Raw genomic sequence first — 27465 nt, forward strand, 5'->3', positions numbered from 1 at the left:
GTCCCCGACTGGGGATCGAGCCCGCAACCTGGGTATCTTCCCTGACAAGGAATCGAACCCCAATTGCCTGGATCCTAGGTCGACCCTCAACCACTGAGCCACACTGGGCCGGGCTCAGCGGTTGAGCGTTGACCTAGGATCCAGGCGATCATGGTTCGATTCCTGGTCAGGGCACATGCCCAGGTTGCGGGCTTGATCCCCAGTCAGGGGTGTGCAGGAGGCAGCCGATCAGTGACGACTCTCTCATCATTGATGTTTCAACTCTCTCTCTCCCCCTCTCCCTTCCTCTCTCTGAAATCAATAAAGATATATTAAAAGAAAAAAAAAAGAGCAGCACAGGTCAAATTTCTAACTGTATGTAAACTTCAAGGTTGGAGGAAGTGTGATAATGGTATGTATATTTCAATGTCAAGCACAGCCTTTATCTACCTTCACTGCATACTATAATCAATAAAACAAAAACCCAGAAAGCCAAAGGAGACCACAAGTAAATGCCATAGCAAATCACAAAAGAAAAAAAAATGGACAGAAGTAATTAAAAGTAAAAATTACTTACTGGAATTCGGTCATCTTCTCGTCGTCTTCGACCTCTGAAAAGAGTTCTCCTTTTAACAATGACACAAAAAGGGGGTGGTGGGAGGGAGAACTTATAAGTTTCTTCAAATTTATGTATTCTATCAAAAATAAGTGAATTTCTATTTTAAGTATCTATACTTCTAAATCCCATTATTGTTAGAAGATAAATATATATTCTTCTGAAGGGATCCTGAGCTAATCTACCAAAAACTTCAACTACTATCACCATCACCACCATGAAGTAAGTTGGGCACATTTTTATTAGAAGTACTCTCTCCACACCAGAAGCAGATCAGGGTTCAGTTTTGCTTTGTTCAGGAAGGTTAGGTAATGCATATAACCCCATTCCCTTAGTTTAGAAGTTGTAAGAAATTAGCTCTGGCCAGGTAGCTCAGTTGGTTTTAGAGCACTGTTCCAATACACCAAGGTTGCAGGTTCGATCCCAATCAGGGCACATACAAGAAGCAACCAATGGAGATTCCAAGATGGTGGCAGATTAAGTAGAAGCTACACTGTCACCCTCCCAGGACCAAACTGGAATTACAACTAAATAATATAGGAAAATCATCTTGAATAATCAATTGAAGACTAGGAGGAGAGAACCCTCATAACCAAGGATGAAAAGTGGAGACCACATAGAGACTGGTGGAAGTGCAGAGGTGTTAGAGGACTGGGCACCCACAGACAGCAACTGAAGGTCCGGAAGGATATCTCAGGCTGGGGGGTTCTCACTAAGAACTCTGGGGTCTAAACCCCAAGCTGGGTTCCATATCTCAGAGCGCCAGTTGAGAAAGGTACCCACATAACATCTGGCTGTGAAACTCAGCAGGGTTTCGGTCTGCCAGGGAGAGATGGCTGGAAATGCAGGCATTCTCTTAAAGGGCGAACGCACAAAATTTTGTGTGCAGCCACTAATCTTGGGCTCTGGCAGAGGGAGGGCAGAATGGACTAGAGTTGTGTGAGGAGAATCTAGGGTGTGAGCTCTGGGAATAGAACTCAGAGGGCACCCCTCTGGATTCCTGTGCTGAGTCATTCCCCCATACTGCAGAGGACATCTTTCTCAGGTAGACCTTTACCATCCAGGCAGCTGGGGGGGGATGGGGGGGCAATTGCCCCACTCACTGAAAACCTCTCACCCCACCCTGAGGAGTTAACACCTTGATGTGTTCTATAGCCTGAGACTCATTAAGAGACTAACAATCAGCCTGCAGGCAAGAGGTGGATCTCTGGGTGCTTTGAGTCTCTGCCTGATCTGCTTCTGGACCCAGGCCTTGCAAAAGCAGACCTTGGTCCATTTCAAATGTACCAGTCCCAGCAGAGTGAGCCACAAGCTGTGGGTCGCTGATAGCTCCAAACAGGGTACTCAAGGCCAGTCACAAACAGCATGTGACATAGGCCTGCACCAGAGACCCTCCAAAAAGACTAGGAGTCCTAGCAGATCTACCTAATATATAGAGCCAAACCCATACAGGCAACCAAAATGGGGAGACTAAAAAGCCCCAAATGAAATAACAAGGGAGTTCTCCAGAAGAGGAGCTAAAAGAAATGGAGATAAGCAATCTACCAGACATAGAGTTCAGAATACTGATTATAAGGATGCTCAACAGCATGAGAAAATATATGGAAAATATGAAGAAAATTAAGAATGACAGAGCAGAAATAAAGAATACATTGGAAGGAAAAACCAGCAGATTAGGGGAAGCTGAGGATCGAATCAGAGAATTAGAAGACAGGGTAGAAAAAAATCACTCAATCAGAGAAACAAAAAGAAAAAATCAATTAAAAAACAGGCGGACAGTATAAAGGAGCTGTGGGACAAAATGAAACCTAACAATATTTGCACCACAGGAATACCAGAAGGGGAAGAAAGTGACCAAGAGATAGAGAGCCTGTTTTGAAGAAATAATGGCAGAAAACTTCCCTAACCTGGTCAAGGAAAAAGACACAAGTTCAGGAGGCACAGAGTCCCAAACAAGAAGAACCCAAAGAGGTCCACGCCTAGACACACCATTAATTAAAATGGCAAGAATTCAAGACAAAGAGAGAATCTTAAGGGCAGCAAGAGAAAAGTAACTTATTCCCTACAAAGGAGCTCCCATAAGGATGTCAGCTAATTTCACATCAGAAACTTTACAGGCCAAAAGGGAATGGAATGATGTAGTCAAAGTAATGAAAAGCAAGGATCTGAAACCAAGACTACTCTATCCAGCAAGGCTATCATTCAAAATAGATGGTGAAATAAAGCACTTCCCAGACAAGAAAGGGCTAAAGGAGTTTATCACCACCAAATCAGCATTGCAAAAAATGTTAAAGGAACTAAATGTTCTAATCAAAAGACATAGGGTAGGTGAATGAGTAAGAAAATATGACCCAAATATATGCTGTCTACAACAGACCCACCTCAGAACAAAAGATTCACACAAGCTAAGAGTGAAGGGATACAAAAAATTCCACTGAAATGGAATAAAAAAATTTTTTTAAAAGCTGGGATAATAATACTCATATCTGACAAAACAGACTTCAAAATGAAGGCCATAACAGACAATAAAGATCACTACATAATACCAAAGAAATCGATCCAATAAGAGGATATAACTGTGGTAAACATATATGCAGTCAATATAGGAGCACCTAAATATATAAAAAAGCTTCTGGAGGACTTTAAGGGAGAGACTGACAACAATATAGTCATAGTAGGGGACTTGAACACCTCACTGACTTTACTGGATAGATCTTCCAGACAAAAAATCAACAAAGAAACAGTGACTCTAAATGACACACTAGATCAGAGGGATTTAACTGATATTTACAGAACATTTCGCCCCAACACCACAGAATGTAGTCTTCTCAAGTGCACATGGGACATTCTCAAAGATAGATCATATGTTAGGACACAAAACAAGTGTCTAAAAGTTCAAGAAGACGGAAATCATATCAAGCATCTTCTCGGAAATACTACTGGTGGCACTGTAGACTGGTGCAGCCACTATGGAAAACAGTATGGAGTTTCCTCACAAAATTAAATATGGAACTGTCATTTGACCCAGTGATCCCACTTCTAGGAATAGATTCTAAGAAATCAGAAAGAATTTATGCACTCCTATGTTCATAGCAGTGCAATTTATAATAGCTAAGACCTGGAAACAGCCCAAGTGCCCATCAGCAGACAAGTGGATAAAAAAGCTGTGGTACATTTTCACCATGGAATACTATGCAGCTGTAAGAAGGATCTCTTACCCTTTGAGACAGAATGGAGAAACCTGGAGAGTATTATGCTAAGCGAAATAAGCCAAATAGAGAAAGACAAATATCACACGATCTCACTCATATGTGGAATCTAATGAGCAAAACAAACCGATGAACAAAATAGATCCAGAGACATAGAAGCACAGAACAGACTGACGAATCTCAGAGGGAAAGCGGGGGTGGGTGGGAGAAATTAACCTAAGAACTTATATGCATAACTCATGGACACAGACAATAGTGTGGTGAAGGCCTGGAAGGCGGTGTAGGGTGGTGGGGATCAATGTGGGGGAAAAGGAGAGATCTGTGATACTTTCAATAATAAATTAAACAAACAAAAACGAAGCAACCAATGAATGCATAAATAAATGGAACAATAAATCACTTGCTCCCCTTTTCCTTTCTCTCTCTCAAATCAATCAAAAAATAAGTTGTAAAAAATTAAAACTATAATGTAGATGGTTTTATCTTTCTAAACAATTCTTTTCTCTGTGAACTATAAAGAATTTCAGAATAACTTTTATAAACCTGAGTCAGCTATATTCTATATAAACACTCTAAATTTCTTAATTATGAAAAACTATTAATCCATATTATGTAAAAATGTATTCATTTAGCATACACCAATAATTAAGTCTAACACTAGATCATGGTTTTCAAATATTCACTTACGATCAAAGGAGTTTTATATGCTTTATTTCCTTACCTGCCCCTACCATAGTCCCCATTCTGTTCAATTTGCAAAATCGGGGTCTCTTTTGGAAGATAGCTTTGCTCCTGATGCCCGGTTACTATAGGGTTATGTCGTTCAGTTGTAAAGTTCCTTGAACCAGATCTGTTTACTGGTCCATCCCCCAGTGACACAGATCCTTCTGTTGAGTGTTCTGAAACACTTGATGACCTAAAATGAGGCTTCACACTATAAGAAATATAAAATTGTATACATGAAAGGATATATCAAGACAGACAGAATATCTTTCTTAATGGTAGAAACTCAAACTCTTAATAGGTCATGTAAAAACTGCTTTTTGCTATATCCTGATTTTCCATTAAGTTAAACATAAAATTGTTGTATAAAAATGTAAAGTCTTTCATGTCCCACATATATTATTTCTAAAAGGCAAAGAATTTTGACATTAAAAACTTGTTTGGGGGAAAAAAAAAAACTTGTCTGGAGACATTTGGGGGAAGATTCAAAGTTCTCCTTATTCAGAGATACTCAGAATAAAACTAGGATTTTAGCTACTTTCTATAACATGAGCTGCACTCTTGACATATTTAAATCAGCCAGGATTTAAGCTTATTAATGAGTCTATGCCATGCCTGCTCAATGGGGCAATACCTCCCACAAAGGGAGTAAAAACTGGTTGGGGGATGCGGGGAGAATCTTAACCGTTACTAATTTTATGTATAAAGTACAGATATACAAATATTACATAGACAGATTACATAATCTCTAGTATTAAATTCTCATTGGGGGAGCCCTGACCGGTGTGGCTCAGTTGGTTGAGCATCTTCCTATGCACCTAGTAGTCGTTGGTTTGATTCTCAGTTGGGGAGCATGCCCAGGTTGTAAGTTCGAACCATCCTCAGTAGGGGGTGTGCAGGAGGCAGCCAATTGAGGTTTCTCTCTCTCCACAAATGTTTTCTTTCTTTCTCCCTCTTTAAAAAAAAAAAAAAAAAAAAAAGTTGCTGGTTCAATCCCCGGTCAGGGCACATGCCCAGATTATGGCATCAATAACCCGGAAGGGGTGTGCAGGAGACAGCCAATTAATGTACTGCTCTCACCTTGTTGTTTCTCTGTCGCTCTCTCCCCCCCTAAAAGTCAATAAAAATTTAAAAAAATTTCATAGGGGGAAATCAGAAGAAAAAGTCTAAAAAGGCTCTTTAAGGGAGTGACAATAAAAAAAAAAAAGAGTAAGAAATGGTGGAATATATTAAAATCCCAGCTTCTTACTAAGCATCCCTTGACAAACTAAATTTGTTCAAAGATCCAATATGTGGGACAAAAAAACTAGGAAAATATAATGCAACTAATAGCCTGACATGATTTCATGAATTAAGGTATGAAATCTGTGGTAAAAACAAAACAAGCAACAAACAAAAAAGCTACTTCTAACAAAAGTAGCTTTTATCTTGGATGATGTGTATAAGCACCCAATTTTAACAATTTATAAGCAGATGAAGCTATGGTAAAGGAGAGGGGATGCAGTTTAATCAATAGTTAAAACATTTAAAGTCCAAGCAACTGAGGATCTTAGCTCTATAGTTGATTAAACAAGAAAGTATAAAACTTATATTTGGCCCCTTGCTTGCAGTTTATATACTCCATTTTTACAGTCTATTTTCATAATATTAAATATTAAATTCATAATATTAATAACACGCTGTCATTAATAGGTTCTCTGAATAGGGATTTAAAACCTCATACTAGCCCGGCCGGTGTTGCACAGTGGTTGAGCATCAACCTATGAACCAGGAGGTCGAGATTTGATTTTCAGTCAGGGCGCATGCCCAGATTGTAGGCTTGATCCCCAGTGGGGGGGGCATGCGGGAGGCAGCCGATCTGTGACTCTCTCATCATTGATGTTTCTGTTTCTCTCCCTCTCCCTTCCTCTCTCTGAAATCAATAAAAACTTTTTTTTTTTTTAAGAAACACCTCATATTAATTATAAGCCCAATGATTAAACATTAATTCCAACAGCATCTCCAGCTATCCTACTTTACTCTTTCAGGAACATAAAAAATTAGGTTACTTAAAAACAGGCTATAGAATTGAGATGAGTTTAATATGAGATACTTTTCCAGATAATTACTTTCTGTCACAAACTAGATTTTTAATAGCAATAAAACTTACAGTATGTCGATTAACACAAAGTAATTTTCAAAACATTTATATTATCCATCATATTTGAAAATTACCCCATTAAGTAGCTATGCTGTTTACATGATCTGTTCAGAAACTTTCACCTATATTTTCTCATTGCATTTCAATACACCTAATGGACAAGTTAGGTTTAAACAGCCCTCAGATCTCATAATCTTACCCTTCACTGAGAGGGACTCACAATCTCAGTCTGGGCAAAAGAAAGAAATAAGCAATAAAAGATAGAAAGGAAGAAGTAGAGGGAGAGAAAGGCAAAGTATGAAAGGTAGAAAAATGCCCAGACTTCTGAAAGTTAGTCCTGTTCTCTCTAAGGAGGTCTAGTGATCATCACTGGGCTGTCATAAGGTTAATGTAATATACTGCATAAGGACTCTCTACAGTTACTTTCTCCCTGACTGATATAAATAAAAAGAAAGGTCTGGCAGCGGTCACTTCTTAGAAATAAGGAAACAAGGATTTGGGTTGGGGGGGGGGTCAAAAAACTTTTTTATCTGTAATATTTGCATTTATATAAGAATGTATTCATGTACTATTTCTGTAACTAAAAATGAACAGCAACCTGCATTGGTCAAACACATGCAAAAGAACTGTACACAGTTTTGAGTAACAAGCAAACTTATAATAAATCTGCTCTATATCTTCAAAACCATAGGTACACCTCCATAAAAGCCAAGATGATTTGACTGTCACTTTTGCTTTTCTTATTGTAATCTTACCCAATTCACCCAGAAAGCACAGCAGACAAATGACAATAAAGCAACACCATGAAAATACTCATTGTATTTTTAAGTCAAACATCTGCAAACATCAGTACCCTTAGTTATTAGTTAAAAATTGCTTTAGCCCTGGCCAGTGTGGCTTAGTTGGCTGGAGCATCTTCTGATATACCAAAAGGTGATGGGTTTGATTCCCTGGTCAAGGCACATTCCGAGGTTGTGGGTTCAATCCCCAGTCAGGGTGTGTATGGGAGGCAACCAATTGACGTTTCTGTCTCAAACCAATTTTTAAAAAAGTTATATTTTTTTTAAAAGGGGGAGGGGGGAGGGATGTGGGTGGAGGTGGAAGAGGGTATGGGGGAATAAATGGTGATGAAAAAATATATATATATATTTAAAAAATTGCTTTTACAGATATGTGGATTGCAGCATGAAGAACATAGTCAATAATGTCGAGATTACAGAGTATGGGGCTAAGTGGGTGCTTGGGGCAGCGGGGGAACCACTGTAGAGTGCATTGTTTTCTGGCCACTTTGCTATACGTCTGAAACTGGTGCGGAATGGTACTGAATGTATACTGTGGTTGAAAAATAATAAAAATTAGAAAAAAAATTTTTTTTAATTGCTTTTAGTTGATCTCATAACAAAGACGTCTGTTCTACTTAAAAACTTACCCCTTTGATATTTTTAAGAAAAAACTTCACCAGCTATGTTACAGGAAAAGGAAATGTTCTAAATCTCAGGAATGTTGATAACTAGCCATATAAACATCCTTGTCTCTAATGAAATAATCCTTTTTGAACAACAGGATGGAGTTAGAGTACAAGGTATATAATTAAGGCTCACTGTACTTTTCTACTCACATGTCCTAGCAATACTCAAATTGTTAGTGTATTACCAAACTAAGTCATCCATAAAAGCACAAATAATATTGTGTTTATAAAGAATCATTCATTCTTATAATGAGATCACATTTGAAACTTCATAAATAAGAAGAATGTGTGTACGTAGTAAAACTTTCCTAACACCTAAAAATGATCTTCAAATGCTTTAACCAACTGTGTCAGCTAGAGTACAAAAACTGTGACTGTCAGAGGGTAGTACATATGTATGCTTCCAGAATCCACTAAAAATAATTTTTAATACTGTAAGGCTTCTTTCTCCAGTGTAGCATGTTTCAGAAAAACCTTACAAAAAAGAATTAAGTTCCTAGACATCGTCTAGGAAAAACATACCCTATGTGGTCACTTTGCCAAAAAAAGAATCAACTGGGAGAACAAGATCTGTCGAGAAAAATCACTGAAACGAAATAATTTCATGAAAACAAAAACAAAACACAGGAGGACTACAAAATAAGCAAACTAAAAATAACAAATGTAAAAACTATTAAATAAATCTGAACCACTATATGAGCCTTTTTACTTTGGTTACTAGTACTCTGTCAAAAGCTGTAATACATACCAAATTATTAAGATTATCAATTGATGTTTATATAAAGAATACTTAAGAGACATATCAATAGTTTATATGATAGCAAATGTTTCCAGAGTTCTCAATAACACATTTAGAACATAAGTATAGGCTTTACAGTCAAACTGTCTAGGCTCAAATATTAGCTCTGCCAGTTATTAGCTATGTGCTTGTCAATAAGATATTTAACCCTGTCTGTCTCAAATTTCCTCATTTTTAAATAAATATAATAATTGTATCAATCTTAAAGGGTTGTGAAAATTAACTGTGATAAAACACGTAAAGCCCTTAAAACAGAGCTTCAGACATTAAATACCCAATAAATGTTGTCATCTGTTATACACTGTAATTAGTGGAAACTTTCAAAAAGCCAATTTTTAAAAGTCCTAAATAATTCATATTCCCAGTATTGTTACTCAATTAGCAACATTTCTATCCTCAAAAAAAAAACAAACAAAAAACTCATCCTCCAAAATGTTACCTATTTAACACACTAAATGGCATTTCGACACTAGATTTTATTTTGCTACCATAAAATATATTTTCTACGTTATTATTAAAAAAAAATAAATCAATTATGATTGCATACAATCTCAGCCCCAAGTTTTTTATACTCATTATCAACTCTGAGGTCAAAGTGTGTTTATGAATTCTAGATTAAATCATTCATATGCTTTTTGTACAAAACAAAAATTCCTTTTTATTGAATCTGCAAATAATCATTGCTATGAACACAGTAACTCTGTAAGAACTATTGAGAATTGCTTACAATAAATTCCAGCCATGATTTTTATCTTACCGATTTTTTTGGAATGGTCGACCCATATTCACAGCAGCAGCATTTGTTTTATAAGATCCTGGTGAGTTAAAGCCATTCACAAAACTACTATTGGGAAAGGGAGCCTAAAAGAAAAATTTAATGTTTAAAAACAATTAATGGTAAAAGCAACATCTGGTGTGAAGGTCATAAGAAATTTCTGATGACCTAACCTAGCAACAATTTCTTCTAGAAGCTCAAAATAATTTTAAATATTTTACTTGTACACTTTTGCAATACATTACAGAACAAAAAATCACTACTTTATTACTTAATAAAGAACACTTCTCTTTGAAAAAGTTTCACAAAACTAAGAGCAATTCAAATCATTGGATTTATCCAGTCTCTAATTCACTCACAGAATCTAAACGATAAAATTATAGAAACCATTAGCTCAACACTTAGTCATATACATACATTTGCTATGGGATATTATATATCCTTATCATTACTTAAAAGCCAGAACATAACCAATACAACACAAAACAAACAAACAAAAAATGAACTACTCTAGTTGATTCTTCAAATTTCAGCTTGAGTGAAAAATTTTACTATTCTGTAAAGATATCACTTACCAGTGGTGTTTCAAAGTAAGGTGCAGGATTTGGAGACCAAGACTGAGGCACAATACTATAGACAGAGTACTGTTGGTGAGGACTATATACAGGCTGCATAAAGACTGGAGAGGCATACTGTGCTTGAGTTTGAATGGGCTGACTATACATACTAGAATCCATTAATCGATAACCATTCTTAGCAAAAAACGTATTGATGGCTTTTATCCTTGCCTAGAAGCAAGAGGAACACATATTATAACAAAGGACTAAGTGTATATTTTTACAAATATATTTAATTAAAATTTTTAACATATTTTACACAACATTATTTCTGCCTATTGTAGAATCAGTAGGGAAAAGGAAAAGATAGCATTAATTGAAACTTATGTATGGCAAATACCACAATAAACAGAGTAAAACCACAGAAGTCAAAACAGTGAAACTAACTGCAACTTATCACAGACAAGGGGGCTAATATTCCAAATATATAAATTCTAAAAAAAGATTAAAAAGCCAACAATCCTACATAAAAGTGAGTTTAAAAAATGAAGAGTTCACAGAAAAAAAAAGGCAAATGCCTCTTAAACATGTGAAAGATGCTAAACCTTGCTGATAAGAGAACTGCAATTAAAAGTGAATGAACATTTCTCAATTATATGATTGGCAAAACTCCAAAACAGGCAATCTGATACATTAATGACAGGTGTGCAAAACAGCACAACTCTTATAAAAGAAAATTTAGCAATATCTTCCAAAATACAAATGCATTTACCATATTCTCATCAATCCCACTTCTGGAAATCTTTCCCAAATATACAGTGACCAAAACAATTAAAATTTTTTTTTTTTACTTACTGATTTTTAGAGAGAAAAAGGAGAGTGAGAGGGAAAGAGAGAGAGAAACATCGATTTGTTGTTCCATTATTTATGCATTCAATAGTTGATTCTTGTATGTGCCCTGACTGGAATCGAACCTGCAACGTTGGCATACTGGGATGATGCTGTAACCAACTGAGCTACCCAGCCAGGACCAAAACAATTTTGTTTTATTTTTTAAAGGATGCACACAGCTATTCACTGACACTATTTGTAATGTGTGTGTGGCGGGGCGGGGGGACACGGGACTCTCCCCAACACACACAGACACACAAAACAACCCAACATTCCATCAATGGCTGAATACACCACAATATATACATGCAATTGAGAAACATGCAGATGTAAAAAGAACTGAGGAATTGCTCTAAATACTATTATGAAGTGATTTCCAGAATATTAAAAAAAAAGAGGCAAGGCAAGGAGAAGAGTATGTATCCTAAGCTCTTCTTTAGCTAAGTCAGATGAAAATATGAAGACTTACTCATATATACAGAGACAGGGTGTCCCAAAAAAATGTATACACACTACGTCTGTAGATTCTATTACATTCTAAATATTAAAATGTATTTTAATAAACACTGCCTTTATTCAGTGTGTATACATATTTTTTGAGACACCCTGTATATGTGTGACTATATATTTAAAATATTTTACTTTTAAACCATGCACATAGGGGAAAAGCTTCATTACCTTGGATTTGGCAACAATTTATTAAGTACACCACCAAAAGCACAAACAACAAAATATTAGATAAATCAGACTTCGTCAAAATTAAAAGTTTTTGTGTTTCAACGGACACATCAAGAGTGAAAAGATAGGCCGCGTGTGGCTCAGCGGTTGAACATCAACCTAGGATCCAGGAATTTGCAGTTCAATTTCTGGTCAGGGCACATGCCCGAGTTGTGGGCTCCACCGCCAGTTGGGGACGTGCAGGAGTTGGCTGATCAACGACTCTCTCATCATTGATATTTCTCTCTCTCTCCCTCTCCCTTACTCTCTCTGAAGTCTATATATAAATATATGCGCGCGCACACACACACACACATATATATAAATAAAAAGAGTGAAAACATAACCCAGAAAATGGGAGAAAATATTCGCAAATCATGTATCTGATAACAGACTAACATCTAGAATATACAAAAAAAAACCCCTGCAACTCAACAAAACCACCCAATTTTAAAAAGTGGGCAAAAGATTTGAAATGACATTTTTTCAAAAAAGATATACAATATGGAAAGACACTCAACATCATTAGTCATTAGGGAAATAAAACCCCAAACCATAATGAGATGCTACTTTATTCCATTAGGGTGACTTTTATCAAAAAAGCAGGAAATAACAAATGTTGATAAAGATGTGAAAAAATTTGAATCGTCCTGCATTGCTAGGAATGTAAAATGGTACAGCTGCTGTGGAAAACAGTTCCATGCTCCTCAAAACGTTAAACATAGAATTATATTAGCTAGTAGTGCCTAGGTATATGCCCTAAAGAACTGAAAGCAGACTCAAACAGATAGCTGTGCAGCATTATTCACAGTAGCCAAAAGGGAGTTAAGAACCCAATTAAAAGTAACGAAGTTCTGATATTTGCTACAACATGGATGAACCTTGAAAACATTATGCTAAATGAAATAAGACAGACAGAAAAGGACAAATACTGCATGACTGCACTTATACGTGGTATCTAAAATAGGCAAATTCATAAAGACAGAGACTAGAGGTTACTAGGGGCTGGGAGAATGGGATGTTCCTGCTTAATGCAAAATTTCTGGATGTAAATATTGGTGATGGTCACACAGCAATGTGAATATACTAAATGCCATTGAGCTGTATACTTAAAAATGGTAAATTGCATGTATATATATTTTACCACAATAAAAAACTTTAAAATGATGCTCACTGCAATATTATTACCTATAAACAAACAAAGAAATTACTGTTTGGACATGGAGAGAAATGGATAACTAATTATGATAGGCATGAAAAATGTGTGTATACTTGAAACAGTAGTGAATGAAGAGATGCTGAAGCTCTATTAAGTAAAAGAAACAGACAATTGTCTATTATACATTCCCATTTATATAAAGAAAGAAAATTCCTAGATGGACACAGAAAAAACTGCTCTCTTGTCACCTCTGAAGGGAGATTTTAATCAATTATTTAATATTGTTTTACTTTCTTAGCACACTTAAAATTCTGAAATAGTAAAATATACAACAGAAATATAGGGAATTAAATATTTTCTATATTACATATGTATCATCTGTATGAAACCCAGATAAAATTTAATATTCCTAGTTACAAAAGCTAACTAAAACGGGATGAAGCACTGCCTCTTAATGAAATTATCAACATATGCAGAAATAGGTGGACAAACATTATCCCCTTCATCCCTTTGTACTCTAAGATCATTGCTACTGAATCAAAGGACTTGAAAAATAAAAGAGCATGCACACTTTAAAGAAACAAACCAAGACCTTAGAAGTAACTTGACACTCCCAAGATCAAAGAGGTTGAAGCTAAAAGCAGCATCAAGGGCAGTAATATAGGATTTCTGGCTCCTGTACCTGTCTTTCTGGGTGCTAGGTCATTTGGTTTTAATGAATGATATAAAATTAATGTTTATGTATGAATCTCCTAGCAAGAACATTGCTATGTGATTAATCAAAAGAACAATACTTAAAAACCAAAATGGCAGAGAAAGAAGATATTTATAATGAAATATATATATATATATACTTTACCACTACACTTGAAATCTCAGGAAAAGCAATAAGCTATAAGAAATGGGAGTTATAAGGAATAGTCAAAATAGTAATTATTTGTAGATGATATGATCTCTCAAGCAGATAATCCAAAGACCCAACAAACAAACCATTAGATATAATAAAAGAGTTAGTTAGGCAAGGTTGCTGCATATAATAATGTGTGGGGTTGTTGTTGTTTTTTAAATCCTCACCCCAGGATATTTTTTCCATTGCTTTTCAGAGAGAGTGGAAGGAAGAAAGAGAAAGAGAGAAACATCGATTCAAGAGAGACCCATCGATTGGTTGCCTCCTGCAAGTGCCCCAACCGGAGCAGGGATCAAGCCTGCAACTGAGGTGTGTGCCCTTGGCTGGAATCGAACCTGGGACCCTTCAGTCAAGGGCCAATGCTCTAACCACTGAATGTTTCTCTCTCCCCCCTTCTCCCTTCCTCTCTCTGAGATCAATAAAAGACATATTAAAAATAAATAAATAACTAAAATGCATATGGGAAAGTAGCTTAAGAATAACCAAGATAATCCTAAAACATAGTAAGGAGGGAGAACTTGAATAAGGAGATAAGGATATATAAAACTATAGTAATTAAGAGATGCTGGTTCAGTAGAGTAGCAGAATAAAGAACCTGAAACAGATCTGATAGGTGCAAGATTCCACACAATTGGTAGGACAGGCCACTCAACAAGTAACTGTTAAGACAACTGACTTTCCATATATGAAGGAGGGAAAAAAAGAACTTAGACCCATCTTATACTATATATCAATTTAATTCCAGAGGTTTCTAAGTCCTAAATCCAACATACAAAATTTTAAAGCTATTAGAAGACCTAGGAGAATATTTTTATAGCCTCAAGCAGGGACAGGAGATAATACGGAGAAAAGCATTATAGGCAGAGGAAATAAAATGACAACTGGCAGATAGCTTCATCTGTAATATGGAAAGTAATAATACCACCTACCACACAGCAATAATACATCAAGTTCTTTGCACAGTGTATGACATATAATCTCTTAATAAATGTAAGTTCCTTTCATCCTAGTTCTTCTTACTAGTTGTGTGAAACTTGGGAGGTGACTCTCACACCTCACTTTCCTTACCAGTAAGAGAGAGAAAATACAGTTGGTTGGAGTGTCGTCCCATACACCAAAAAGGTTGCGGGTTTGATCCCTGGTTGGGGCGCATACAGGAGGCAACACATGTTTCTTTCTTCCACTGATGTTTCTCTCTCCTTTCCCCTCTAAGGTAAAAAACCATATCCTCGCCCTAGCTGGTTTTGCTCAGTGGTTATAGCGTCAGCCTGAGGACTGCAGGGTCCTGGGTTCAATTCAAGCTAAGGGCAGGTACCTTGGTTGCAGGCTTGATCCCCGGCCCCAGTCAGAGCGCATCCAGGAGGCACCAATCTCTCCCTCTCTCTCACTAATCGATGTGTCTCTCTCTCTTTCCCTCCCTCCCTCCCACTCTATCTGAAAAGCAAAAGCAATGGAAAAACATATCCTCGGTGAGGATTTTAGGGGGGGAAAAAAAAAGCATACCCTCAGGTGAAGATTAAAAAAAAAAAGAGGGAAAACTCAAGTACCTACCTTATTAGGTTCTTGTAAGAATTAAACGACTCTATACATATAGTAGTGCTTAGAACAGAAACTGATACACAGTAAGAGCTCAATAAGAATTATGTATTGCATTTACAAATAATTATTATACAGGGGGGGCAAGAGTAGGTTTACAGTTGTGAGTGCATGAGTATATTCTTATATTATGTATTAATTGTATTATTTTCCATATGATCAACTGTAAACCTACTTTTGCCCCACTCATAGGGAAAGAGGAGCATGTCAAAGTAAGTGCACGTTTAGGATTCTATTTTAGATGGTAACTCTGGTAACAATGTGGAGAACAAACTGTAAGGGAGGAAATGCTAAAGGCCTAACAGTTAAAACACTACTCTTTTAAGCCTAAACAATGGCAATAATGACTGAAAGAAGTTTTGAAGGTAGATTTCATGGAATCTGAGGATAGATCAGACATGTAAAGAAAGTGAGCAAGTGTCAATTCCCAGATTTCCAAAATGGTTGATTAATGTAATGATGTAGTGAATTGAGATAAGGTTGAAAGTACTACAAATGTTTTCCACTCTGTTACTAAAAAATTATTTCTACTCCTCATTTTGAGATCTGGGATTATCTTACATTTTATTAATCAGCATCTAACTAAAACTTCATGCTGTTTCAAGTTATGGTTTTGGAAAGAATTGTGTATAGAGAGTATTTTGATGCCCTATCAACTAATTTTCTAAAGTAGCACATCATATGAGTCAGAAATTTCTTTAAAATCATTATAGGTTTTATAAAATATATTATCCATTTGTGTTTTTTAAATTCTCGAACAGACAAACAACAAAGAACTTTGTTGTTAGATGCTGGTCTTACTCACAAATGTTTCTTACCATGATTGGCTTGCCCTGAAATGTTTTAACTTCTTCTCTCAAGTATTTAAAAGCCTGTTAACAAAGCAGAAAGGAGCTTTCATTAGCATTCAAACATTTTCTTAAAGCCATCTTTATTCTATCCAGAGAGTTTGGTGTTAGCAGCTATCTCTAAACTAAACAATAAAAATATTCTGAACATGATTCCATTACGCAGGTGATAGGAAATAAAAAAATAAAAAGTCAGGACCACAGCTACAGTTTACATTCACTGTAGGTTAGCTACTATGGATTACTGCAGATAAAATACACAAAATTCAAAACAGACTCGAAATGTCACTACATATCATTTTTTTTAAATGGCTCAGACAGCCTTCCAAGGTAAAAATGAAAAACAAAACAACAACAACAAAAACCAGTGAGTGGTTTTAAAATGTTATTAGATATGTTTCTGTTTCAAAGGAATATTACTTATCTTTAAGTAGGACATAACAATTAAAAGTAAAATCATTATATCAAAATTCCAAGAATCAGAAAGGAAGTTGTATATTTACTGCAGGCCTACTATGTATTAGAAATACCAACTACTAATTATATGATTCCCAATCCCCATGTTAATTTTAAAACTGTTAATTTTTTTATTGATAGAAATACTGTTCTCAAATTGAAACTGAAAAAGCTTTAGAAAGATGATCAAAAAGGAAACCAATAAGCAAAACCAAAAAGGTGAACAAGGTGCTCAACAATCTTTACAGGCAGTACTGGATGCACACATTTTCTAAATTAAGATATACCACTACTTCTTTTACCACTAGGACTGAAATTAAAAGAAAAGTTTTCTTCTCACCTGTTGTGCATCCGTGTCTGACTGGAAAGTGATATACCAGTTGCTATTGTGTGCAAACTCACAGCTTATTACCTTGGGGCAGTTTTCATTTTTGAACAACGCTTTCACTTCCTAAAAAAGAAAAACTTTAGTCAATTCTAAAAAACTTATCAATAATAGGTATTTTTTCTCCTCATGTCTTTTGGTCCTTTCTATTTCTTGTCAATTGTTTATGGCTTCTGCCATTTTTCTACAGAGAGCAGGTTATATTCTGAAATGAAAACATGTATAGTGATAGCATAAATTTTATGATTTAGGGATGGAACCCTATTTTATAATCAAAATTGAAGTACTTCACTCCTAGTGGCAATCTTAATTTTCCATACAGTAAAATCTCTCCAGTCCTGCCATTATTTTTTAAAAAAGGAAAGAAAATGTATGTCTTCCCTTAACATTTTCTAGGTGTTAAGTACAGTGGAACTTAGGTTCTTGAACTTAATTTGTTCCAGAAGGCTGTTCAAGAAGGGATTTGTTTGAAAACTGAAATCATTTTTTCCCATTAGAAATAAGGTAAATTGAATTAATCCATTCCAGACCCTCAAATGATTCCGTTCTAGCCCTTCTTATATACAGTAGATGTCTAATGTACTGCTCAATCTAAAAATAAACACTTTTCTTAAATTTATCGAACCACCCCCTAATTAGCCTTAAATGACTTTTTCATATATTACTGCCTCTGACACGGGCTGCTTTTCCTTTATCCAAATCAACAACCATTTTTCTACCTATTCAATTGCTTGTGACTGTTGTTCTGTGAGCACTTTCACACCCTTAGCGACATCAGCATCCTTGATGGCCTCTTTATGTTTTAAAATTGTGCTAATCGTTGATTTTGCCAGCAACAAACGTTTTATCATGGTGAGGTATGAGCATGAAGGGGCTGTCAGGTTAAAAGTTTTGTTCCACAGCCAAGACAGTGAACAACTTGGTAGAGAACCCAATTGTTCAAGATGGGAGATTTTTGAGAACCAAGGTTTGATTGTATTTTCATGCGTTCTCATTTGATCCAGATGTTCTGTCTACATCAGTCATTCATAGATATGAACTCTGTGCAAATATATCTTCTCTTTTCTATAACTGATATATATAACTAAGAACTAAAACTCCACCAAATATATGGGTTTAGAAAAAGATGATTACCAAAATTCAGAAATGTATAATCATTAACAGATTGAAAGAAGTTTATAAAAAAAAACTGGATATGACCATTAAGTATCCCTAAAAATTAAAGAAGGAAATGATACCTGCTGAAATACCTTCCAGAGTAAGATGCTGTGATTGATTTCTGAAAAACCCTGTGTTGAAGATTTTATCATCTCCATTTTATAACTGAGGAAATGGTGGCTGAGATTGTTTACTGAGTATACTAACACAGAATGGAACTCAAACCCAGATTTGTATACCTCCAAATTCCACTTTGTCTAATACCTATTTGAGTTCAAGGAGAAATTTAGTAGTAACCAATAATTACAAAATATCAAAAGAATATGATTTGGTTAGACTGTCCCACAAAATATCACTAGGTATCAATTTTTTAAAAGGCCATTACTAAGCTGATTGGACAAACATGATAACACCGAAGTCTAACGTGTATTCTAACTCTCTCAATTGTTTAATGCACTGAATTTAAAAAAGAGATGGTCTCTATTTATGATGACATTTTCTTGAGTCAAATACTATTCGAAATAAGTCGTCAACCAGCTGAGTTTTGTGACATTTGTGAAAGTGGTGAAATACCACCAACTTCAGTTAATAAAATTCCTGCCTGGCCGGGCGTGGCTCAGCGGTTGAGCATCGACCTAGGATCCAGGTGATCGGGGTTCGATTCCTGGTCAGGGCACATGCCTGGGTTGTGGGCTCGATCAATGACTCTCTCATCGTTGATGTTTCTGTCTCTCTCTCTCCCTCTCCTTTCCTCTCTGTGAAATCAATAAAGATATTAAAAAAAAAAAAAATTCCTATCCAGTACAGAATTCCATTTTTAGAGAAATATCTGTGCAACTGTTAGACTGCCTGCCACCCATTAATCTCTACCTTCAAAAATCCGTATTCTCCAAATATTTAATTCCTTTAAAATGTATAGTATAATTTATTGAAATCTTAATAAAATCCCAATAATATCCCTATTTTCAACTTTAATCACTTTTTAGGAAGAGTTCTGTTCACAGGTTTATTTCCCCAAATTAAGAAAAAAGGTCTGGATCTAAAGTAATCAAAAACTTATTCCACCTGAGAGGAACTTTGAAGGTCAGAACCCAAATCTCCTCATTTTAATCTGAATTTCAGTTATTAGGGCATAGGTCCACTTTTTCTGGCTAGTCACCTGCACTTGCTTTATTATTATTTTTTAATCAACTTATGTTGCTGCCTTTTATTTATGTTGCTTGTTCCTTTTATTTACTGTTTTTCATGTGTGTGAGCTCTACATATCCAGACAACGAATTACAATATTTATAAAAATTATAATAATGGCTAACTTTAGAGTGTTTTTTTGAGCATGCACACATGCAGATACCAGTGTTTTGGGTGGTTAAAACTACTGCATTCAACAGTGATAAATCAAGTTATTTTGTTTTTTTAAAAATAACCCTTGTTATTAAAAATCCCTGAGTTAATGATCCTGAAGAAAAGTCCAGGATTAGCTAGTCCAAGATGCTGGGGGAAGGTGGTGAAAACTCCAGTTCATGTTTGCAGGCAACAGATTTCTGATAACTCACACATTCCATTTGGCAGTCTTTCAAGAGATGGTGGACAGGAGCATTGAGCTTCAAGTAAAATGAAATAGCTACCATTTCCCTGTAAGTTTTATTTTATTTTTTAAATATATCTTTATTGATTTCAGAGAGGAAGGAGAGGGAGAGAGAGATAGAAACATCAATGATGAGAGAGTCATTGATCGGCTGCATGTCCCCTGCTGGGGATCGAGCCCACAACCCGGGCCTGTGCCCTGACCGGGAATCAAACCGCGAGCTCTGGGATCCTAGGCCGACGCTCAACCGCTGAGCCACACCCTGCCGGGCTCCCTGTAAGTTTTATTATGCATTTTTATATTCTTACTATTTTACTATGCACTCTTGATTTTTTTTTTTCCTTTTCATTTCCTTTCATTTCATTAAGGACAATGATAGCTAGAGAGATGAAGTTACTTATACATGATCAGTCATTCTTTTTCAAGCCAGCTGTATGTCTGAGGTTTAATGATATTCCTTCCAGTATGATTTTCTTTTTCTTTTTGTATAGCATCTGGTAATATTTGAAATTTATTAGGAGCTCAAAATAAGATGGAAACTCTCAGTTTTCCACCCCTTCCTTGCCCATGGAATAGCCTGAAATCCTAGGACCATGGGAAGGATTCATTCTGACTTGAAGATCCTGAGTGTTTTTATATGCTTGCCACTGCTCTAAACTCTTTATATACTAACTCACTTAATTCCCACAACAATTCTATGAATTACTTATTACTATTATCCCATTTCACAGATGAGAAAACCAAGGCAAGAGAGGTCAAATAACTTATCCAAGGTCATAGAACTAGTGAGTAAAAAGGCTAGAATCCAAATTGAGGCAGTTTGGCTCTAGAGTTCAGGCTTATGTATACTCTACATTGTTTCCTTTAAAAAAATTTTTTTTTATTGATTTCGGAGAAGGAGAGATAGAAACATCAATGATGAGAAAGAATCATCAATCAACTTCCTCCTGCATGCCCCCTACTGGGATCAAGCCCCCAACCTGGGCATGTGACCTAACCAGGAATCAAACTGTGATCTCCTGAATCATGGGTCCATGTTCAACCACTAATCCACACCAGCTGGGCTACACTGTTTTTTAATACTGCAAATATTCTTCCTATTTTGCAATCTTCCTTTCAATTTGTTATTTTTGGCATATAGTTCGTAATTTTAAATCAAAGATCTAGTGATAGTTTCTTTTCTAATTTCTCACTGCACTCTGGAAATATAACACTAAATAACTCTGGACAAAAAGATTAACAAATTTGTTAAGTGGCAAGAGTCTTAACCATTTTAAAATGGTTAATCAATTACCATGTATCAGTTACTGATTAATTCTCCCCTTCTCTAATTTACTATGCTTTAACATGACAACGTAGTATGAAGCTCTGTGGCTTAGTGGTTAAGGAGAAACATGGGCTTCAAAATCAGAGAGATCAAGCTCAAATTCAGACTCTGTCATTTAAACACTCATGTGTTCATAGTTAACTTATTTAACCACCCTAAAGCTCAGTTAACTTTGTCTGTAAAACAAATAATAAAACCTTAGGCTTTAAATAACTAAAGTATATTGCACAATATTTAGTAGAATCTAATTATCAAATAAATGTTATTATAGATATATTATTGTATAAAAGAGCCTATTCCTGGACTGTATTGTTTCATTCAAATATTACTTTATTTTAGCCTGACTGACGTAGCTCAGTGGTTAAGCACAGACCCATGAACCAGAAGGTCACAGTTTGATTCCTGGTCAGGGCACATGATGTTTTTCTCTCCCTCTCTGAAATTAATAAAAACATATTTTAAAAAATCAAATATTATTTTATTTTTGAGCCTGTACCATACTATCTTTATAACTGCAGTTTTGCTTTATACTTTGCTAACCAGAAGGTTTCATCCTGACCCATTAATCCTTATTTATATTTTCCTTCTTAATTTACCTTTCAATGAATCCTCAAATTCTCAAAAGAACCTGTTTATATTTTAATTGTCATTCAGTCAAATCAATAAATTCAAAGTTAGTCTCACTGCAATACTCAAGTGTCTCCTAAGAACACAGAATTATATCTTCTTCCTCCCTCTGTACCCTTCTTCAAAAATTTCAAAATTTACAAAACAAATCAGTATTTGTCCTATTCACAGTAACTGATATGAGGGCATTGACACCCTCTGCTTGTTTATTTTAGCTCTTCCAATTTAAAAAGTAAAGGACACTTAGCTTTAACAATGCTTAATAATTTACCTCTATTGGTGTTGTTTCAGGAATCTCTCTAAGAATCACAATACAACGCTTATGACTTGGTCTCACTTTTTCACCCTTCTCATCAACTTGTACCATGGGAGAAGCTGAAATTTTAAAAAAGGTTTCATTCACAAGTGACAAGTATAGACCAAATTTTAATGCCATTAAAAACAGCCTATTCATTTCTATTTCCAACTGAATATATTAGCAGAGGTTAATATCCTAAAGAAATTAAGTTATAGAATCAAAGATTATAGTTACAATAAAATATTATGAGATTAATATACAAAAAACACTGTCAAATGTTATTCTTTGAACAAATATTCAGAGTACCTACCTTGTGACTTGCAACTGTACTGGGGTTGGGGAAAAAAGCCTTCAGGGAGCATATAATACATATTTAATAAGGCAATTTCCCCATATACAATTACCACATTCTTTATTCAAGAATGACAAAAATCAATGAACCTGCATTAGCCAAACCCTACTCTGGGGAATGCAGTAAGTTCTAATGTGTGAAGAAACTCTTCTTAAAATTAGTCTATGAAATGCTTAAACCAAGAATTACGCACATATGATTATAATCTTTCCTTGATTTTAACATAATTATTTACATACTACTACAAAGACCTAGAAGCCATCTTTTAGATGTTGATTTTGAGAAAATATCGAATGAAAACAGAACCACATAGCTAAAACTTTTATTTCTAGTCCCTTCAGAAAGATAATATGCCATCTCTCACTTAACAGGTAGGCAGAGAATAAAAAAAGCAGTTAAGAGAAATGGCTTGGGTATTAGTGTTAGGTTCCAGCCCTTAGGGATGGGGAATTCTGCTAGTCTTTTGGCCAATTTTTCAAGACTGGATCATTTTAAGAAATGATGTCTGCACAAAGCAATTAGAGGCTATCTCATAAATGTTTTTAGCCTTCTGAGAATGAAAATCCTCTACTCCCATGTAGTAAGTCTATTATTGGACTTGCTATATTTAACTTTCAAACATTTCCAATAACATTTCATATAAAAATTAAGATCCGCCTTTATTCAGTCAAGTAGTTAACAAAAACCACATGAGATGTTACGAAAAATACTTGCACGATATAAACATCACTAAAAATTCTTACAACTTCAACCTGAAAATAAAAATTCTTTACCAAATTTTAGAGCAGTGTTTGTCAAACTGTAGGTTACAACTCTTTAATAGGTTGTCAATCAGTTTAGACTAAAAGAAATGAGTTCACTGCAAGCATTTAGTATTAATCTGTGTAGCATTTCAGTTGTATGTGGGTATGAGGTATATATATTGAACTGTGATGTAAAATGTACTACTTGGGTTTAAAAGTTTGAAATAGATTGCTTTAGGTGGTGTGAAAATGACACATAAAACTTTCTAATAGCCCAGAAAACTGAGATTTAATTGCTTATATGTGTAATTGGGTATCAAAATGAACAATGAAGGTGTAGAATTGATATAGAAACTATTTATCAGTCAGTAAAGATAAATTATTGGAATAGAGTTGCAAAAAACTGGGAGTTAAAACAATTCCCTGTATAATATGAAATGAAAAGGACATTTAATTTTTTGACTTAAAAAAAAAGCTAAAAGGTATGATTTACATACATCTCAACACTTCAAGAATTAGATCAGGGTCTGTGGTTAGTTTTTTTATTTCTTCCATGTTGGCAACTGTCCAGATTGGGATGAACTGATCACTGTCCATTTGAGATATCAGGTAAAGATCCTTTGACAAATTTTCTCTGAAAAAACAATAAATAAAAAATAAATAAATAAATGCAACAGTCCTATAAAACAAACAATTCTTTAAAAGCACCTAAAGCAGTACCTTACTCACTTTTGTCACTAAGTCTAGGAAAATAAAATTATGCTATCAGAAATAACACAATTATGAAAATATATAATAAACAGATATGCTCTAACAACTACCAGAAAGATTCTGAATCCCCAAATACACTGGCCCAATAGTTTATCAGGGTGACATTGGTTAATAAAATTAGATAGGTTTCAGGCATACAATTCTATACTACATACAATCTGTAACATATAATCTGTATATTGTACTGTGAGTTTACCACCCCAAGTCAAGTTTTCTTCCATCATCATTTAAACCCCCTACATCTTCTTCTACCACCCCTTATCCCTCTTTCCTTCTGGTAATCACCATACTATTGTCTGTGCCTGTGAGTTTTTGTTTTGGGCTTAATCCCTTCACCTTTTGGGCCCAATAGTTTTGAACAAGGGATTTTATGAAATTATATTAATATGAAAAGAGGTTAGTATTAAATTTAAAAGTATGTTACAAAATAGTATATATAGTGTAGTTCCATCTTATAAACACTTTATCACTGATGCTAGAATATGCAGTTGGATCATGGAGGATTTTCAGTTTCTGACTGTTTGCATTTTTTTTATAAATGTTTGATTTTTAATTTACATTAAAATAAATTTAAAAATTAAGACTAAAGATTCTTTAAGATACATTTTTTAAAAAGATATAAACACTTCTGTCTTACACATAAAATCTTATTTAACAAACTAAAGTAAAATAAAATTCATACCTTATTCACATCAAATCTTTGAAGCAGTCTGGTTATAAATATCTAGACGTCTATGCTTAAAAGGCACCTTCTTAATGACTACCCTGTTTAAAACTGAAACCACCCAAGCACTCCTGATGTCCCTTCCCTTGCTTACAGTGCTCTATTTAATTTTCTTTCATAGTGATTATCACCTAACACTTCTAATTTGCTTATTTATTACATTTACTGTTTTGTGACACCCCCCCCCCCCCCCGGCCAGAATACAGGTTCCATGAAGGGTCTTTGAGGTTCAAAAATGTGTTTCAAAGCCCTAGTGCTTGGTAAAGACTAGGGTCAAAGGCCTTTAAATTCAAATTATAGTAAAACAGTAGTAATTACTTTTTAAAGGTTACAATTGTCAACAGGTGGTGGTTATTTGCTTTTGGAAGAAAAATGAGAACACAGGGGAAAGCAGTAAAGGTTGAACTCAATTCAGCACCAAAGGAGTAACATACCAGTAACACCGTAATAAATAAAAAAATCTTTTACAAAAAAAAAATCTATATCTCTATCTATATATATGGAGAGAGAGAGAGAGAGACAGACATCAACTTGTTGTTCCACTTATTTATGCATTCATTGGTTGATTCTTGTATGTGCCCTGATGGGGGATATCGAATCTGCAATTTTGGCATATCCGGATGACACTCTAACTAAAGGAGCTACCCGGCCAGGGCTAAAAAATTCTTTAAGAACTTTAAAATAAGAAATAATAAACATAAAATTTGCACAACTAAAAAGTTGTAGCCTGAGTTTACTCTGATTTTCAGCAAGTCTAGTCTTATAAAACATTGTCAAACCCTTAAACTATACCTCACAGAAGTAAGTCAACTTAATGGATATAACATTTAGGATTTGAATAATTATGACTAATATCTGACATGTACTAATGGCCATTTTGCTGACCTACAAATGTCAATTACCCAGCTGGTTTGAACTGTAACACAGTGCTGAGCAGAATGTGGTAGATTATCACAAGCAAAAGCTCCCACTTCCATTGCAACAACTAAAAAGGCTTGAAACAATTATGTTTTTGAAAATAAAAGAACTGTGGAAGCTATGAGAACAAAATGAAACTCCAGGAAAATGATCTTCCTTTCCTGAGGGCATTTGCCGATCACAGGCCAGAGGAAAACCAGCAGAGCTTTCAGCAGTTGCACAGGACAGGCATTATGAATTGGAAACTAGAGGAGCCCCAGCCCCAACACACAACTGTGTTTACTGAGTTCTAAGGAGGGAGATGAGAGATTGGGAGTCAAGTTGAAAAGAGTAAATCTCTGTGGTCTTGTGGAAGTTTCAGGGGAAGAGAGAAGGAACTCTGCATCAAACAAAAGACACGTTTCCTCCACAAGACATTTGCCATATTTTAAAGTTGTATGAGGTAAGAGGCTGAGGAACTAATCTCAAACCTCTGAAGAACAGAACTAAATCTCCCTTGGTGTTTCAGGACTGAGGTAACAGAAAACTGCCAAGTTCTAAATCAAAAGCCTGAGAAGGTCATGCCTAAGGAACGAACATAAATTAGAGGTGAACCGAGTCTAATAAAAATGGCTGCTCAGCCCTGGCCCAGCTTAATTGAAGCAATTATTCTATTTCTGCCTACTAGAAGAATGTTCAAATCTTTTCTAGATGGAAAAATTATATCACTTGCAGCTTCTAGCTTCTTTTATATGTAATGTCCAGCATATAATCAAAATTTATAAGACACGCAAAATGCAGAAAAATTATGACAGAATCAAAAGAAAAGACTCAGAATATTAGCAGACACACAAATGATCCAGTTAGTAGGCAAAGATTTAAAAATAACTATTACAAGTATGTTACAGAAAGTTAACTGTATCTGACTAGAGAAAAGAAAGAAGGTTCTTGCTTTTATTTTAGGGTCTGTACTAGACTATGAAGACAAAGAAAAGAGAGAGGGAATGAAAAGGGAGATATTTAGGATGACGAACCAATTAAATCTGAGCTGAGAGTGGACTGTGTCTAGAAATAAAAAGGCTCTTCCTGAAAGCGGCCTGAGGTGCCCTCGAAAATGGTTCAATATTCACTTGACCCAGAAACCACCACAAAACCATGCAAATCAAGAAGTTCAAATCTTGCCCGGCCGGGCGTGGCTCAGCGGTTGAGCGTCGACCAGGGATCCAGGTGATCGGGGTTCAGTTCCCCGTCAGGGCACATGCCCGCATTGCGGGCTCGATCAATGACTCTCTCATCATTGATGTTTCTATCTCTCTCTCCCTCTCCTTTCCTCTCTCTGAAATCAATAAAGATATATTTAAAAAAAAAAAAGTTCAAGTCTTCATGTTCACTTTAAGAACACTTGTGAGGCCCTGGCTGGGTTGCTCAGTTGGTTAGTGTCGTCCCGATATACCAAGGTTTTCCCCGATCAAGGCACATATAAGAAGCAACCAATGGCCCAGGAGGTGTTGCTCAGTGGTTGCGCGTCGACCCGTGAACCAAGAGGTCACTGGTTTGATTCCCAGTCAGGGCACATGCCCGGGTTTGGGTCTCAATCCCCAGTAAGGGGGCATGCAGGAGGCAGCAGATCAATGTTTCTCTCTCACTGAAGTTTCTATCTCCAAAACGATAACTTATTTTGGAAGGGGCAATTCTACGTATTGAAGTGTTAAGATGTCTAACGTGTAAATATAACTAAATAATCTTATCTGTAAATAA

At 35.6% G+C, this 27465-nt stretch overlaps 1 protein-coding gene across 13 annotated transcripts in view; it reads right to left on the bottom strand.

Moving 5' to 3' along the window:
• The window catches only part of LARP4 (La ribonucleoprotein 4), a 63872-nt gene that overhangs the window by 11377 nt on the left and 25030 nt on the right, over positions 1–27465 (bottom strand). For 11 of the 13 annotated variants that reach the window (XM_081127088.1, XM_081127081.1, XM_081127090.1 and 8 more), the window contains 8 exons: positions 23813–23949; positions 22194–22297; positions 17181–17291; positions 16355–16408; positions 10285–10497; positions 9692–9795; positions 4526–4738; positions 557–605 (listed from right to left, as the gene is read on the bottom strand). In XM_081127088.1, coding sequence (XP_080983214.1) covers positions 557–605; positions 4526–4738; positions 9692–9795; positions 10285–10497; positions 16355–16408; positions 17181–17291; positions 22194–22297; positions 23813–23949 — 985 coding nt within the window. The remainder of the gene's footprint in view (positions 1–556; positions 606–4525; positions 4739–9691; positions 9796–10284; positions 10498–16354; positions 16409–17180; positions 17292–22193; positions 22298–23812; positions 23950–27465) is intronic. The other 2 variants (XM_081127089.1, XM_081127087.1) reach the window with 1 other exon arrangement.

Source organism: Miniopterus schreibersii, assembly GCF_964146895.1.
Source record: "Miniopterus schreibersii genome assembly, chromosome: 2".
NCBI classification, from domain to species: domain Eukaryota; kingdom Metazoa; phylum Chordata; class Mammalia; order Chiroptera; family Miniopteridae; genus Miniopterus; species Miniopterus schreibersii.